Below are 16,047 nucleotides of genomic sequence, written 5' to 3' on the forward strand. Positions count from 1 at the left end.
CCTCACACTGACCACTAATTGGTTAGCAGCTGGGATGGTAGTCTGGTGCTGTGAATGGAGGGATCTTGTCATGAGTTAAGTTTATAATCCCTGCCTTCCCTTTAGGAAACTTGGTGAAAGTTCTGGGCAGGTAACAGAACTCTGTTTAGCCACGGCCGGTATACAGGGGAGGAGGTAGTGAGACCATTTTTGCTAACAGCCTAGCCTGCTTCCAGGGATTTTTGTCGGTCATGTAAAATCTCTTCTGATCATAATTTTTTTTAATTTGGCTGAGCCAGGTCTCAGTTGCAGCATGTGGGATCTTTAGTTGCAGCATGTGGGATCTTTAGTTGCAGCATGTGGGATCTAGTTCCCTAACCAGGGATTGAACCTGGCCCCCCTGCATTGGTAGCGTGGAGTCTTAGCCACTGGACCACCAGGGGGGTCCCCGGATCATAATATTTTATATAAGGGTTCCCAAGATGGGCAGGATAGGCTTAATGAATTTGCCCTGAAATCATATAGCTTCTAAATAAACTTGGTGCCCAGGCAGCTGCCCTGGATTGAGGCAGTACACCTGGCCACTACAACTGTTCCCCTGGCATGTTCGGCTAGATTTCCTCTGCTTTGTTCTCCTGGCCTAAATGGTTTTATAATTTAAAATACGTTTTAAAAAAAGAATGCCCACAATAATTTTGAGCCTTTGTCAAATGCGTGTTCTTTTCCCTGAATTAAAAGAACCCTCTGGGAAAGTAATGAGAGCCTTGAAGCACCTTTGCTTTAAAATTGAACTTAGGAAAGTTTTTCATCTTGGAAATTAGCGGGGCTGGTGACCCTTCTGTGTTTGGAAGAGGTGACTCAGGTCCCTGTAACAATCGAACGGGCCGGCACCACACAGGAAATGCCTGCAGCCTGGCAGCCCCAGGGTGAGCTGGCGCCTCCATTTCCTGACAGCACCTGAACCCTACCTCACTTCTCAAAATGAAGGCTGCGTGTCACAAACTGGTTAGAACTGGCTGTTGCCATGGTTTTCACGTTGGAAGGCACAGTTAAAGGGTCACATGACCAAAGAGGGAAATGCCTTTGTCACATGACTTTTTGGTGGCCTGATTAGCATACAGGAAGTTCACTCCCTGCTGGCTGCTGGGATGCTGAGTGATCATTGATGGGAGGTGATGTCATCTCTTGGACGAGTTATTGATTAGTCTCAGTCCAAGATGGGACCTGGGAGTGCTGTGATCAGAGTGGCCATCTCAGGGAGCTTCAGCTTCAACATAGTCCCAGTCCCTAACCCTACCCTCTTCCCTCAGGCAAATTTGAGCTTTATTAGACATCTCACCTTTGGAAGGCGTGCACATCCTCATTGAGGTGATAAAAAGTGATAAATCCCTGCAAGTTACCGTTGTCTCAGAGCGCTCTTGCTCAGGAAACGCCTGTAGTTTGTAACTCCAGATGTGGTTCTGCCTGGGCTGCTCCTCTGCCCGTGTGTAGCCAGCTGCCTGGGAACCCACCTGGGCTGGGACCAGTGGCTGCACTCCTGTGCTGGAGCCTCGTGTCTGCTTAGTGCCTGTGTGCGTGTCCACAGAACCCGGAATTGGAGCCCCGAGGTCTTTTTTTTTTTTAATATTTTTGGCTGCATCGGGTCTTCGTTGCTGTGCGCGGGCTTTCTCTGGGGCTTAGTTGCTCCGCGGCACGTGGGAACTTGCCGGACCGGGGCTCGAACCCGTGTCCCCTGCATTGGCAGGCTGATTCTTAACCACTGCGCCACCAGGGAAGTCCCCCGAGGTCATCTTTAAAATTGATTTTGGGCAGAGTTGGCAGTCAGCAGGGAGACACGGAGACTTGAAAGTGTGGTGGTTCCCGAATTGCGTTGGTTTTTAGTTTGATGAGGCTCTAGTGAGACATCCCGGGTTACTTTATAGACAGCCAGCCAATTTCTGGACTTGAGAACGTGGGCTGCTAACCACAGTGAGGGGATTCTATACCTTGAAATGGAAGCCTTTTTTTGTTCACTCTCCTGGTCTCTTTTCTGGAAGACCATCCAGCAGCTGTGCTGGTTAAATCAGGTCAGGTCTGGGATTGTTGAGGTGCAGCAGCCATGCTGCTCTAGGAGGGGCCTGGGGAAGCACACTGCGGGTTGAGGGGCTACGGGAGTTAGGGAATGCAGTATCTGGTCCTCTGTGCCCATCCTTCCCTGAAGACACAGCTCACTCTGGGAATCGAAAGGGCAGTTGAGTGGGCTGTTAAAACATCAGTCCTCCATCTATAACTCTGTCCCCGCTCAGCCGGAAGGAATGGGACAACTTTGAGGTGTTACTCCCAGTTAACTTCATCGAGTTTGTTCTTTGGGCCACAGTGCCACCTAGTGGACACATTCAGTCCTTGGCTGGTTTTCCTGCTGATAGAAGGATTTGATTCCTTCGACACAAATGCTGAGGCCATATCTCAAGGGAAAGTTTATGTTGTGCCCTCAGCAAACAGAGCTGCTTGGTTCGGGACTAAGCACCGTCTCTGGGACCTGTTGGTCCTTATGTGTGGGGTCAGCAATGCCAGAGCAGAAGTCCAGCATCACTAGATGTGCATATATGTCCTAGGGGACTTGGCTGGTAGGGTTGGCGTAAGAGGGCAGAGGGTAATGGGCAGAGGTGGCTGGGAACTAGTTTGTGAGTGGATCAGGTGGGTGGAAAGTACCCAGATCTGTGAGAGAAAATGTTCCATGTTCCAGTCGGTTTCAAAACATGCAGCCACTACTGCCACATTGCCACTGGCAGGGTGAAGAGGCCACGTGTAGCCCAGGAAGGACTATCTAGCAGGCAGCCTTGGCCACCTTGTGAGGTGGTGGCACCCCATGCTGGGGAGCTAGAATGTAGGCCGGCAACATGTGCATCAGCCCCTCTGTCTCCTGGGACGGGCGTGAGGGCTGTTAGCGAGTCTGGGTTTAGCAAAGAAAGGCTGATTTGCGTGGGAGCTGGACGCCCCATCAGGTGGCTTCCAACACGGGCAGGTAGGAGCCCTAGCAAGAGGCCCAAGATTCAGGACCCAGTATTTTTATTCAGTACTGAGCTACATGGTAGAGATAGGAGCCGTGGTGTTTTTCAAAATGACGGTGTCACCTTCAGACACGTAGGCATCCTCAGCCCGGGGGACACAGAAGTGGTTACCAAGAACAGTCCCGGCTTTTGAAGGGCTCAGCCGCAAACTGGCAGATTTGAGTGCCCCGTGGTGAGTGCGGTGAGAGAAGGCAGCCTGGGTGGGCAGGTGGTGGGGAGGTCTGGTGAGGCAGCCCTGCTTGCTGCCACCTTGTTGTGTCTGCGTCTGAATCCAGGCATCTGCGGGGTGTGGGGGTGGGGCTCTAGGGGACGCCGTCCAGCGCAGTCGGGACGCTCTGGTAGTAACCTGTGACTGTTCCTGTTCCACAGTGACATGAAGTCCGAGAGGAGAGCCCCTTCGCCCGACGTGATCGTACTCTCTGACAACGAGCAGCCTGCAAGCCCGAGGGTGAATGGGCTGACCGAGGATGCCTTGAAGGAGACCAGCACTGAGGCCCTCATGGTGAGCCTTGTCCCCATGCTGGGGAACCATCTCGCAGTGGAACAGCCTGTGTTCGCCGGCCCCCAGCTCTCCCCCTCAACCCTTGTTCTCTTGCCCTTGTAGAAAAGCAGTCCTGAAGAACGAGAAAGGATGATTAAGCAACTAAAAGAAGAGTTAAGATTAGAAGAAGCAAAACTCGTTTTATTGAAAAAGTTGCGGCAGAGTCAAATACAAAAGGAAACTACCACCCAGAAGGTATGTGCGCGTCTGTTCCCTCCTCAGTGGTCAGTGAGAGTCGTTTAGAACCAGGGACAGAAAGCCATGGTCATTTCCTTGGCCCACTGCTGCCCCAGGAGCCAGAAAGACTGGTCATGAGGGGTCAGGTTTCCTTAGGGGCATAGGAACAGGGTCTGAATTGGAAATTTGCAGACTCAAGTTCATGTTTTGGATTTAGCTTAGAGGATATCAGAGTACGTTTTGGTCTAGTATGTTCTGGATCTGAGTATGTAAACCTCATTCCCTGTAGACTCCATCAAGGAAATGGAGAGCAGGCATCTTTGACCATGCTGGAAGCACAGCTAGCTCTGTCTCAGACCCTTTTCAGAAAGGCCTTCTGCCCTGTGGATGAATGTTCTGGCCAGCAGGGGCCGCTGTGGTTTTGTGGACAGATTGCTGAATGCCACAGGGTGCACCATAGCCCGGCCCCAGAGCTTCTACTCCTGTTAACCTCCCCTGATGCCTCAGGCTCCTTGTGCTGCTTCTAAATGCACCTTACCATGTAAGGCAAGGTCAAGTTTGTTTTGTCCTTTTTTGGTGTCTCATTCTGGGAAGGTTCCTGGTCTGTGACAAAACTACCCTTCCTTATATTCTAACCACTCTCTTAGTGAACCAGAAAGTAAATGCACTTCAGGCAGTACAGTGTGTAGAACATGTGTCCCCTTAAGGGAGCAGGACAGGGGGACGCTCACTGGTCTGACTTGGGGATTTGCTTGAGCCCCCACCCCCACCTGGTAAACAAGTGGACCAAGCCTGCCATCTGTTAATATCCCGATGGACAGAGCCTGCTCATTACTTGTTTCCTTGTTGATTGCTTAAGAATTGATGATGTGAACCAAGTCTGTCAGTGTCCCTTCTCTGGTGGAATATGTGACTTTAAGAAGTGCCTGGGGACTTCCCCAGTAGTCCAGTGGTGAAGAATCCTCCTTGCAATGCAGGGGACATGGGTTTGATCCCTAGTCAGGGAACTAAGATCCCACATGCAGCGGGACAACTAGGCCCGTGCACCACAACTACTGAGCTCGCGTGCCTCAACCCTGCATGCTGCGAACCACAGAGCGCACGCGCTCTGGACCCCATGTGCCACAACTAGAGAAGAGAAAACCTACATGCCACAACTAGAGAGAAGCCCCCGGGCCATAATGAAAGGTCCCGCCAACGAAGATCCTGCGTGCCGCAGCTAAGACCCAATGCAGCCAAAAATAAATAAATAAATCTTTTTTGAAAAAAAGAATAAAGTGCCTGGACCCAACATTTTCTCACTAGGGTTGGGATTAACCTAAGCCTGGGGTCCTTCACCTCAGCCTCCACCACCAGCCTTTTTTGTCCCCTGAAGGGCAGAGATGGCACCTGAACCACAGTGATGCCAAGCACCCCCAGGGTGGGGGGGTAAAGGGTGCTGGAAAATCTGTCCTTTGTTTGTTTATTTTTATTTATTTATCTATCTACCTACCTACCTACCTACCTATCTATCTGTCTATCTGGCTGTGCTGGGTCTTAGTTGTGGCACGCGGGATCTTCGTTGTGGCATGTGGGCTCTTAGGTGCGGCATGCGAGATCTTGTTCCCTGACCAGGAATCAAACCTGGGCCCCCTGCATTGGGAGCCTGGAGTCTTAACCACTGGACCACCAGGGAAATCCCCTTTATCTGTTTCAAACATGTCAGTTCCTGCTGCAAGGAACGTGGCAGGCGGGAAGCAGAACGTTTGAGAGCCTGATGCCTTTTGAAGAGGAAGAAAAGCAGTGCTCTTCTGTCAGAATTACGTGTGGGAGGAGCAGGGTTGGTGGCCCTCTCATCTCCTGCATGTCCTGCTCTCTTGCAGCCCGCAGGCTCCACTGGGAGCTCTGTGACCACCCCTCCCCCGCTTGTACGGGGCACCCAGAACATTCCTTCCGGCAAGCCATCACTTCAGGTCAGTGTTCCCTCTGCGTCATGCTCCTGAGCAGCCCTGATCCAGTTTCTGCAAAAGCCCGCTCGTTTCTTCTGATTAGAGGCCGTCTGGTGGGAGCCCAAAAAAATAAAACATGCTTGTGTTCCCATACCCAACCCAGGCCCCTGTTGACATCATAAACAAATCACACAGACTCTCGGAGGGCCCCTCCCATGACCACCCCTAGAGAGACTGGAGAGAGGACCAAGGTTCTAGGCAGACTGGGCTCCCTTCTGCCTGACTCTCTGAGGGCAGTTGGAGGGCCCAGTGGGGCCTTGTCCCAGCCCGGCTCACAGCCTCCTCTGCCCACAGGGTGAGATGGGCAGGTCTCCCACTTCCAGCCATAGGACAGAGAGGCCAGGGGCCCACCTCCCCTCAAACAGGCCTGAGCCCCCAGCTCAGACCAGCAGGCGGGTGGTACTGGTCCCAGTTAGCTGGACTCTTGCTGTGGTGGGGCCAGAGTCCTGAGTAAGCCTGAGTGAGCCCAGGTTGGCGTGGCTCTTGTCAGAGTCTGTTCCTGGTTCTTTTGTGTTTTGAATAAATAGGCATTTTAGCTTTTATTTTCTCTGCCACCACCCTTTTTTTTTTGACATTTTAATTTTTCTTTTAATCTTTTTTTTAAAACATCTTTATTGGAGTATAATTGCTTTACAGTGCTGTGTTACTTCCTGCTGTATAACAGAGTGAATCAGCTATATGTATACATATATCCTCTTATCCCCTCCCTCTTGCGTCTCCCTCCCACTCTCCCTATCCCACCCCTCTAGGTGGTCACAGAGCCCTGAGCTGATCTCCCTGTGCTATGCGGCCGCTTGCCACTAGCTATCTGTTTTACATTTGGTAGTGCATATATGTCCATGCCACTCTCTCACTTCGTCCAAGCTTGCCCTTCCTTCTCCGCCACCACCTTTTTCTGGGTAATGAGTATGTGCTTTTACAAAAACAGCAAACCTGTTTGTTTAAAAAGTCATGTAAGATCTGAGGGTTGGTGTTGTTGACAGACCTCTTCAACTCGGATGCCTGGCAGTGTCATCCCACCACCCCTGGTCCGTGGCGGGCAGCAGACGTCCTCGAAGTTAGGGCCACAGGCGAGCTCACAGGTCGTCATGCCCCCACTCGTCAGGGGGGCCCAGGTAAGCAGAGTGAGGGCTTAAGGGAAGCCCCAGGCAGCCTCCACCTCTCGAGAATGAGCCTTCCTAGTTCTCAGGTTGGGGGCTCTTTCCCTGTGGCGCCCTCTGTCGTCCCTCTCGTTGACTTGTCTCCCCCCACTACACCCTAACAGCAGATCCACAACATCAGACAACATTCCAGCACAGGGCCACCACCGCTCCTCCTGGCTCCCCGGGCATCTGTGCCCAGTGTGCAAATTCAGGGACAGAGGATCATCCAGCAGGGCCTCATCCGCGTCACCAACGTCCCCAACACTAGTCTGCTCGTCAACATCCCACAGGTGAGGGTCATATGTGTGCCCCGCAGCTGCCCCTCTGATGGCCCACAGTCCTGGGACCCAGTCATGTCTCCAGGGTGGCTTGGCGTGACTTGCCTGCTTTCTTGGAGCCAGGTGAGGTCTTGGATAATCCAGCCCCGCAGACGGTGTTACTGTAGCTCCTTGGAGCTAGTTGGTGCATGAAAGTCGTGGGCAGGAGTCTTACGTTGCCAACTGCCATCTAGCAGAGGTGGATAGCTGCCGAGAGTGGGAGGGGTGGAGATCTGAGCTGACATAGGGAAGGCTCAGGGTGGGGCACCAGAGCGCTCCGCACCCTCCCCCTCTATAGGCACAAACGTGCGGAGAAGGTCTGCAAATGTCCTTTCAGCACCAGGGCATCTATTCTTAGCCACGCATCCCTTCACCTCCGTACAGAGCCTCTGAAATGGGGAGGGTTTGTCGCCACCCAACAGAGCGGGGAAGATGGGACCAGGGGTGGGCAGGCTGAAGCATGATCCTCATTGACAGATGAAATTACTGGGTTTGCAAGGGCTTTTGTTGATGTGCAAGTTAGCTTCTCTTCCTCCTTTGGCACGGTGCATCCTTGCCCGCCTTGCTCAGATAAGATCATGGCCAGCAGGGCTCTGGGCAGCGTCCCTGCCTCTTCTAAAGTCAGGTTCAAGTACAGTCTTGCCACCCAAATGGGGACGTCCCGGGCAGGCAGTTTCATCCACACCATAAACTCGGATCAAATTACTACCGTGTGCCATACCCTGTTCTCGTGCCATGAGGATGGGAACCAGGCAGGCAGTGGTGGATGGATCCTGTGGCTGTGCTCCCTGTGGAGCCAGGGGAGCCTGCAAAAGGGGCAGGGAGGAACTGGCTGATCAGAGGCTGGAGTAAACAGGCCAAGGTGCTGTGATGGCATCCTCTATGGTGGGGAGTTTTGCTCCGCTGTGGAGACCCCATGGGCGGGGTCTGGGCAACTGTCCTGGGCTCCCTGAGCCCCATGATGTGTTACATACAAGTTGTCAGGTGTGTGCATTTTCCTGGAGATGGTGTACACAGCTTTCCTTCTATTTCCAGAAGTGTCTTCAGTGCCACAAAGCTAAGGGCACTGGCGTGGTCAGCTCCAAGTTTGGGGGAGAGCATTTGATAACGTTGGGCGACAAGTGGTCTGGAGCAAGGAGATGGTGGAGGGTCAGCCACCGGGGTGCAGAAGATGATAAATGATGCAGGAGCAGTGAGGGTCAGGAAAGGTGAAGTGCAGGGGCACACAAAGATGCTCATGAGGGAAATGCCATTGATGCCACAGTGAGCCACCTTTGCAACCTTTTGAGGAAGGAGGCCACCCAGACCTGTGCTGGGAGGAGAGCCAGGCCATAGTGACAGGAGAGTTGCCATGCTGCCTGGGTGGGGGACAGTTGCCAAGGGGCTACCCACTGTCGTGGTGATGGCTTCATGGGTGTCCTCAGGTGGCAAAGTGTAGCAAATTACAGGTTTTAAAGTTAATTGGATATCAGCTAAACCTCAACAAGTGTATTTATAAGATTGGTCATCTCATAGGGCAATTAGTTTAATGGCGCTTTTCCTGTTGCTTGTTGATGTCAAGCAGCTCTGAGTTACTTTTTACTTAAAAAAATTTTTTTAATTTTTGGCTGCATTGGGTCTTCGTTGCTGCGCGCGGGCTTTCTCTAGTTGCAGCGAGTGGGGGCTTCTCATTGCGGTGGCTTCTTTTGTTGCGGAGCACGGGCTCTAGCTGCGTGGGCTTCAGTAGTTGTGGCTCACAGCCTCAGTTGCTCCGCGGCATGTGGGATCTTCCCGGACCAGGGCTCAAAGCTGTGTCCCCTGCATTGGCAGGCGGATTCTTAACCACTGCGCCACCAGGGAAGTCCTGAGTTACTTTTATAAGGATTTGTTAGCATAGCTAATGGTGCTGATGACCTGGAGCTACTTTCATAAGGACTTAGTGTAGCTAAATGGTGCCGACCTGGGCTGTGGGTGCCGTGGTTGGGCTCTCCTCAGGGTGGGCGCCTCAAGCACCCTGACCAGGTCATTGTCTCCCAAAAGCCCTCCGCAGCATCGCTGAAAGGAACGACAGCCACTTCTGCTCAGGCCAACTCCACCCCCACCAGCGTGGCCTCCGTGGTCACCTCTGCTGATTCTCCAGCCAGTCGGCAGGCAGCCGCCAAGCTTGCACTGCGCAAACAGCTGGAGAAGACGCTGCTTGAAATCCCCCCACCCAAGCCCCCCGCCCCTGAGATGAACTTCCTACCCAGTGCTGCCAACAATGAATTCATCTACCTGGTCGGCCTGGAGGAGGTGGTGCAGAACCTGCTGGAGACGCAAGGTGAGGAGTCCCTGGGCCTGGGGCCGTTTTTATCTCTTGCTGCTGAAGTTTCCATCATGCAAGTTGTTTTCCATGCATAGCTCATGTTGGCATGTCTGCTGTGTACTCACAGCTGTGGGGCGCATTGTGGATGACATCTTGTCATTAGTTATTTGCTTGCTGTGAGGTTTAGATAATTTCTTTCTTTTTTTTTAAATTAATTTTTATTGGAGTATAGTTGATTTACAGTGTTGTGTCCGTTTCAGGAGTATAGCAAAGTGAATCAGTTATACATATGCATATATCCAGTCTTTTTTAGATTCTATTCCCATATAGGTCATTACAGAATATTGAGTAGAGTTTTCTGTGCTATGCAGTAGGTCCTTGTCAGTTATCTGTTTTATGTATAGTAGTGTTTACATGTCAGTCCCAATCTCCTGATTTCTCCCTCCTGCCCTAGATAATTTCTTAAACGTACCATAGGCACCTTCTTTCTGATGGGGCCACTTCTGAGAGTTGGGCAAAGGTGGAACTCTGCAGAGCCTCGAGCACTCTTAGTCTCCAAAGTGGGAGAGGGACACCTATGCCCGGGCCAGGATCATTTTATTACCCTCCTTGGAAGTAGTTTGGAAAGCACACCTGCATGTTAGAGGGTTTTAGGAATAAAAGAGTATAAATAAGGTAGTGAGCAAAAACGATACTGAAAGGTGAGAGGTCAGGTTGGCCCTTTGGGAGCCTCCAGCAGATGCTAAACTGAGGACTTTCTGCCCTTAGATTGAGCTCGTGGTGGCATTTATTAGGCAGCCAGCCTGAATCCCCACCCCACGTGATCTCGTCAGATGCTCAGAGCTGAGAAGGAGGCAGAGCTGTAACCTCTTCAGGGCAGGGGATGACCAGGTGGACTCCACCTGAGGGACTGTGGGGCACCAGAGCCAGGCCCAGTGGGGAGAGGTGTGGGCTCTGACACAGCCTGGATGTGTCTGGATCTCTTCAATGACTCCTTTATGATAAGGTTAAGTTGGCAAAAATGCTGCTATAAGGCCAGTGCAGTGCGGCAGGCAGGAGGCCTGAGTCAGGAGGCGATGCCTGCCCGTCCTACGCTTGCCTGTGCTGGGCACCCGCTCTCCCAGACCAGTCTGTCTCCGCTTGTTCTCATCAGGGGTCTGTCTCCCTCTCCTGTTGTCAAAAAACAGGACCTAACTGTGGGAGGAGGCTCTGAGTCCTGCTTGAGGTGTCTCTTGACACTTCGCAGAGCCACAGGTGGACACTGAGTACAGCCCTGCACTGGTGTGTCTGTTCTGGCACTGGTCACGCAGGCTGCAGCTGCCTGGGAAGCAGGTACCCCATTCTCTGGGGTTGGATGTGTGAAAGCAAAAGTGCCCTTGTTACCAGAGCGTGTTAGCTGTAGGCTGGGGGCTGGAGCTGGGGGCCCAGTGTAGACCCCTGAGCCTTGGGCAGCTTGGGCAGGCAACATCCCATCTGCTCCGTGGAGTGACAGGTCTCCCCCCTAGAGTCAGATCCTGCACAGCCCCTCAGCAGTTAGGGGCAGCTTGGCCAGGCCCAAGGCGGGATGGGGAGGCTAAGGGTCTCTCGGCATCATGGTCCATAATGCCAAGAGGCAACTAAACTCAGGAGTGCTGGACACAGAAAAGACAGGAACAGAGTGCAAAAGGTACCCCTTACTGCACATTGGATGGCAAACATATATACATTGAAGAAAGTATCAAGGGCTTCCCTGGTGGCGCAGTGGTTGAGAGTCCGCCTGCCGATGCAGGGGACACAGGTTCGTGCCCTGGTCCGGGAAGGTCCCACATGCCGCGGAGCGGCTGGGCCTGTGAGCCATGGCCGGTGAGCCTGCACGTCCGGAGCCTGTGCTCCGCAACGGGAGAGGCCACAACAGTGAGAGGCCCGCGTACCGCAAAAAAAAAAAAAAGTATCGACCCCACACCTCAGCAGGTGCTTTTTGTGGCTTCCCCAGTCACCCCTCCTGTAGCTGATCAAGGAGCCACCAAGTTCCCATTTCCCAGGGCAGCCGGGTATGTGTCCTGGCCCTGCCACTGACCAGCTGTGCACAGATCACTTCAGCTCCTTGGCCTCAGTTTCTTCCTCAGGACAGTGGGGTGGGGTGTGCCCCTTAGAAGTTTGTTGTGAGAATTGGACACCCTGATACCCACAAGGCACCAGGCACAGTGTCTGTTGGCATAAGCACTCGCCTAGATGACTGGTCCTCTGTTAACTCACCCACTAGCAAGGGTGCCGGTCACCACAAGGTGGGGGCCTCGAGTGGTCACCATCTCCTCTCCACTGGTGACGCAGTACGGGAGGGTTGGAAATGTCTGCACTGTGGGTAGGAAAGATGACTGGGAGAAGCCAAGCTGACAGCACTGATGTCTTTGAGAGTTGGTATCAAGGGTGCCTAACTCACAGTGTTTTCTTAAGTGCTTCAACCTTGCTTCTGCCAGCAAAGCCTCCCGAGGCTGGCCCAGTGCCCGCACACAGTTGGCACCCAATATGTGTTTGCCTAACGAACACTGACTGAGGCTTTGGTGTCCTGATGCCAGTTGGGCCACATGGCCCAGGGTGCTGCCCCTGCTCTGCCCTCATCCATATCCCACCGGGGGGTAGTCCGGGCTCCTACTGTGGTGTTCCTGTTCCTCTGACGTGCGGCACACCCATCTCTCCCTGCAGCGGGCAGGATGTCAGCCGCCGTTGTGCTGTCTCGGGAGCCCTACATGTGTGCACAGTGCAAGACGGACTTCACGTGCCGCTGGCGGGAGGAGAAGGGCGGCGCCATCATGTGCGAGAACTGCATGGCATCCAACCAGAAGAAGGCACTCAAGGTGGAGCACACGAGCCGCCTGAAGGCCGCCTTCGTGAAGGCGCTACAGCAGGAGCAGGAGATCGAGCAGCGCCTCCTACAGCAGGGCGCCGCCCCCGCGCAGGCCAAGGCCGAGCCTGCTGCCGCCCCACACCCTGCGCTGAAGCAGGTGAGAGTCCTGGTATGGAGCCAGAGCTGTGGCCTGGGAGCATGGGCTGGGTGGCCTCGCCTTCCAGGAGAGGGGCCTCGTTCCCTTGGCAGGGAGTTGTCGCTAGCAGGCAGGATGTTCAGACATTCTCTCCCACACTCGGCGATCATCTGCCTGGTTGTTAACTGTGCGTCTAAATTGCATTTAATGGTGGTGTTTGGTGGTGAACATACTAATTTGCAGTTTCTTTAGATTTTGTAGCTTTCACTTGCAGTGTGCCGGCTGACAAGCATTTCTTGTTTAAAAGGACTTTTCTGAAAGCCACATTGAGATACAAAAGGGGCGTTTGGAAGAAATGTTCTAGCTAAATTAAGGAGAGAAGCAAGTTTGAAATCAAGTTTTTTTGGCTGCTTTTTTTTTTTAATGCTTTGCTTTCCCACCCCCTATAGACCCAAAGCTCCCTGTTGGCAATTTTTTGTGTCCTTGGAAGTCATTTGTAATTCACTAATAAACACATCTTCTCAAGATCCCTACGTAGTGGGTGGCTGCGCTGCCCTCAGGAAATGCCTATCCTGTGGGGACTGGGCCTCAAGCGGCCATAGCTGCTGCCCTTTGGTCACTCTAGGTCACCCTTGGCCAGACTCTGGACAGTGCTGACCTCGATTTCAACCCCCGTTTGTGTAGGTCATAAAACCCCGGCGTAAGTTGGCGTTCCGCTCAGGAGAGGCCCGCGACTGGAGTAACGGGGCTGTGCTACAGGTCAGAACTGCGGTGCCGGGAGCCCCCTGCACCGAACCACCAACCGGCCCTCACATCCCAGACCGTGACCACGTCAGTCGCCGACTGTCACACTGCCTGTGTCTGTCTGTGTGTGTCTCTCTCTCTTTCCCTTCCTCCTACCCTCCCGCCTCGGTGTAACTTACCTAGTCTCCTGATTTTGGACTTCAGGGATCCCGTGTGGGTGGGAAGAGGTCAGCCAGAGCAAGGAGCGGCTGCGCTGAGCATCTTGCCCTCTGTTGCCCCCTTCCCCACACAAGCTGTTGCACCCTCTCTCCACTGCAGGCCTCCAGCCAGCTGTCCCGGGGCTCGGCCACAACGCCCCGAGGCATCCTGCACACGTTCAGCCAGTCACCCAAACTGCAGAATGCAGCCTCGGCCACAGCCCTCGTTAGCAGGACCGGCAGACATTCCGAGAGAGCCGTGAGCGCTGGCAAGGGCAACGCCACCTCCAACTGGAAGAAGGCGCCCCTGAGTACAGGTGGGCAGACCCCGTGGGGCTCGGAGTAGGGACCTCGCTGGGGTTGGGTCCATCCCTTCCTTATTTTGAACAAAGACGTGCACACTCACAGGTAATGGCACAAAAGGGCCCTGAACCTGCAGACGTGCTGCCTCGGACTCTTCAGCTTCATCTCTTCTGTTCACTAAATAGGATGCCCTGAACAAGTGATAGCCCTGGATAAATACTAATCACCCTCGGTGTCTCCACCCTCTATACCCAGACTCTCAGCCCTTGACCCAAAATGGGGGACAGAACCCGTTCAGGCAGTGCCCCCCACCCCCGTGCCGTCAGTGGACCCTGTGAGCATAGATGCTCATTTTGCCAACTCACCCCCTCTCCCTTCCAGCCATAGAGAATGTCTGATTCTGCTGTTACAGTGTATTGATACCTTTCGCGGCACACTGACTTCATTTCTTGCTCACCCAGTGTCCTTCATTCCCTGCTCTCTGGGCACCCTCTTCCCAGTCCCTCTGGCTTAGACAGGTCAGATGGTACAAAGTGCAAAACAGAATGAGAAAGCAGGCAGGAGGAGGGGGACCCTTGGGCGGGGGCTGAGATTTCAACTGAGGTTGGCAACAAAGGCCTCTGAGGAGATGGCATTTGAGGAACAACCGGGGGAGGTGGAGACCCTCAGGTGGTCACTCCCCAGTCTGCCACAGCCCCACCTTCCCTGGGTTGTCCTTGGGTCATCCCCCATACCATTTGTCCTGTTTTTTATTATTTACGTGCTGGCCTTAGGATGAAAGTTAAATATGTCTTGTGTCCGTCAGTAATTGGACAGTGAAATGTAGGCACAAAGAGCTGAGAGGAGGAGATGGGTGAGAGGTCTCATTGGACCAAGTGTCCCGTCTCCCTCCTCACCCCCACGCTGGGGTTGCTCTAGGAAGAAGAGGCGCCATCATGAGATCCATCTCACTAGTCAGAACTGGGAAGTCTGGGTTGTTGGTGGAAACAAAACACAGAAGCCGGCTGTGCACTCAGCTGACCATGAGTTATAAACATGCCCAAATGTCAGAGCCTTCTAGAGGAGAGTCAGCTCAGGGGAGTTCATCCAACTGCAGAAGAATCTGGCCCTCCTGGAGAGCAGAGAGCATTTGTAAACAAACCAGAGATACTTTTGTTCAGCATGTTTAAGATTACAGCTAAGAACTCATAGACTGGTCAGAAGTTCCTTTTCTGGGAAATTTGAAAGTACATGAGATAAGTGGGGAAAGTCAAATATGAGAGTACACGTGTATGCACAGTGATAGTACCATGTAAAAACTTCGTATTAAGGGTAACATTCGAAAGAGAATCTGAAGGAATAAATAGTTGCTGTGTTCAACGATTTGTGGGATTAGACCTGAAAGTGTCATGGCTTAAGAGCAGCGTTTCTCAGAAGAGTTCTGCTTGGACTCCTGGTTGCCCTGGGTTTCTGGATGGTGGCTTTCTGGGCAGGACCTAGCAGCAGGTTTCTGGAGTGCTGGCCTTGGATGCACAGGGAGGGTTCTGTGGTGCATTTGACTTTGGAACATTTATTCCACAAAATATATTAACCCACCAAAAATACTTCTGGGTAACACAATGACTCTGGTCCCTGCTGCAGCTGAGACTCCAGGGCAGTCCTTTTCCGCAGGCCAGCCCAAAACCTAAGTGTGCCGGTTGGAGGCTGGTGGGGCGGTGGGGGGCAGGGTGGGTGTGGGTGTGTGATACTTGGGGAATTCCCTGGCTGTCCAGTGGTTAGGACTCGGCGCTTTCACTGCTGGGGCCTGGGTTCAGTCCCTGGTCGGGGAACTAAGATCCTGCAAGCCATGCAGCACACTGCCCTCCCCCCCGCCCCAGAAAAAAAGAAGTGATACTTGTTCATTGTGGAAATTTGGAGAATACAAAAAGAGAAGATAATGGCAGTGGCCATTGTCAACCCCAGGAGAACAAATGTTGCACTTCAGGACTTTCTCCTCCCCACCCCCCCTCCACCTCTTCACTCACATGTCACACATGTGTAAATGCCAGCACATATATAATAAAAAATAGGAAGTACCTTACAGAGGGATCATGCTGTATTTAGCATTCTGTGTCCCTCTTAATGTTTTAATGAGAGAATGTTGCCATATCATTAAAAACTTTGAGGACAGGATCAGTTGTAATGACTGCATAGTATTGCATCATACTGGATTGCTCAGTTGCACAGTTCAGTCATTTGCAGTTTTTCAGTGTTGTGTATAGTACTGTAGTAAACAACTCAGTTTTCATAGTTCTGATAGGTGACAGAATCTCTGATTATTGCCCCACGTGTAAGGTTACCATGGCAGAGGCTGGGAACATTGTAAAAGCGATTGAGTTATTAAATT

The 16,047-nt window shown here is 52.7% G+C and overlaps 1 protein-coding gene across 10 annotated transcripts in view; it reads left to right on the forward strand.

Moving 5' to 3' along the window:
• The window catches only part of GATAD2A (GATA zinc finger domain containing 2A), a 98,393-nt gene that overhangs the window by 81,258 nt on the left and 1,088 nt on the right, over positions 1 to 16,047 (forward strand). For 6 of the 10 annotated variants that reach the window (XM_060144874.1, XM_060144872.1, XM_060144879.1 and 3 more), the window contains 9 exons: positions 3,399 to 3,531; positions 3,634 to 3,765; positions 5,610 to 5,699; positions 6,719 to 6,850; positions 7,000 to 7,167; positions 9,214 to 9,493; positions 12,161 to 12,459; positions 13,123 to 13,305; positions 13,501 to 13,696. In XM_060144874.1, the coding sequence (XP_060000857.1) occupies positions 3,399 to 3,531; positions 3,634 to 3,765; positions 5,610 to 5,699; positions 6,719 to 6,850; positions 7,000 to 7,167; positions 9,214 to 9,493; positions 12,161 to 12,459; positions 13,123 to 13,305; positions 13,501 to 13,696 (1,613 nt within the window). The remainder of the gene's footprint in view (positions 1 to 3,398; positions 3,532 to 3,633; positions 3,766 to 5,609; positions 5,700 to 6,718; positions 6,851 to 6,999; positions 7,168 to 9,213; positions 9,494 to 12,160; positions 12,460 to 13,122; positions 13,306 to 13,500; positions 13,697 to 16,047) is intronic. The other 4 variants (XM_060144880.1, XM_060144881.1, XM_060144876.1 and 1 more) reach the window with 4 other exon arrangements.

This window comes from Lagenorhynchus albirostris, chromosome 3 (assembly GCF_949774975.1).
Source record: "Lagenorhynchus albirostris chromosome 3, mLagAlb1.1, whole genome shotgun sequence".
NCBI classification, from domain to species: domain Eukaryota; kingdom Metazoa; phylum Chordata; class Mammalia; order Artiodactyla; family Delphinidae; genus Lagenorhynchus; species Lagenorhynchus albirostris.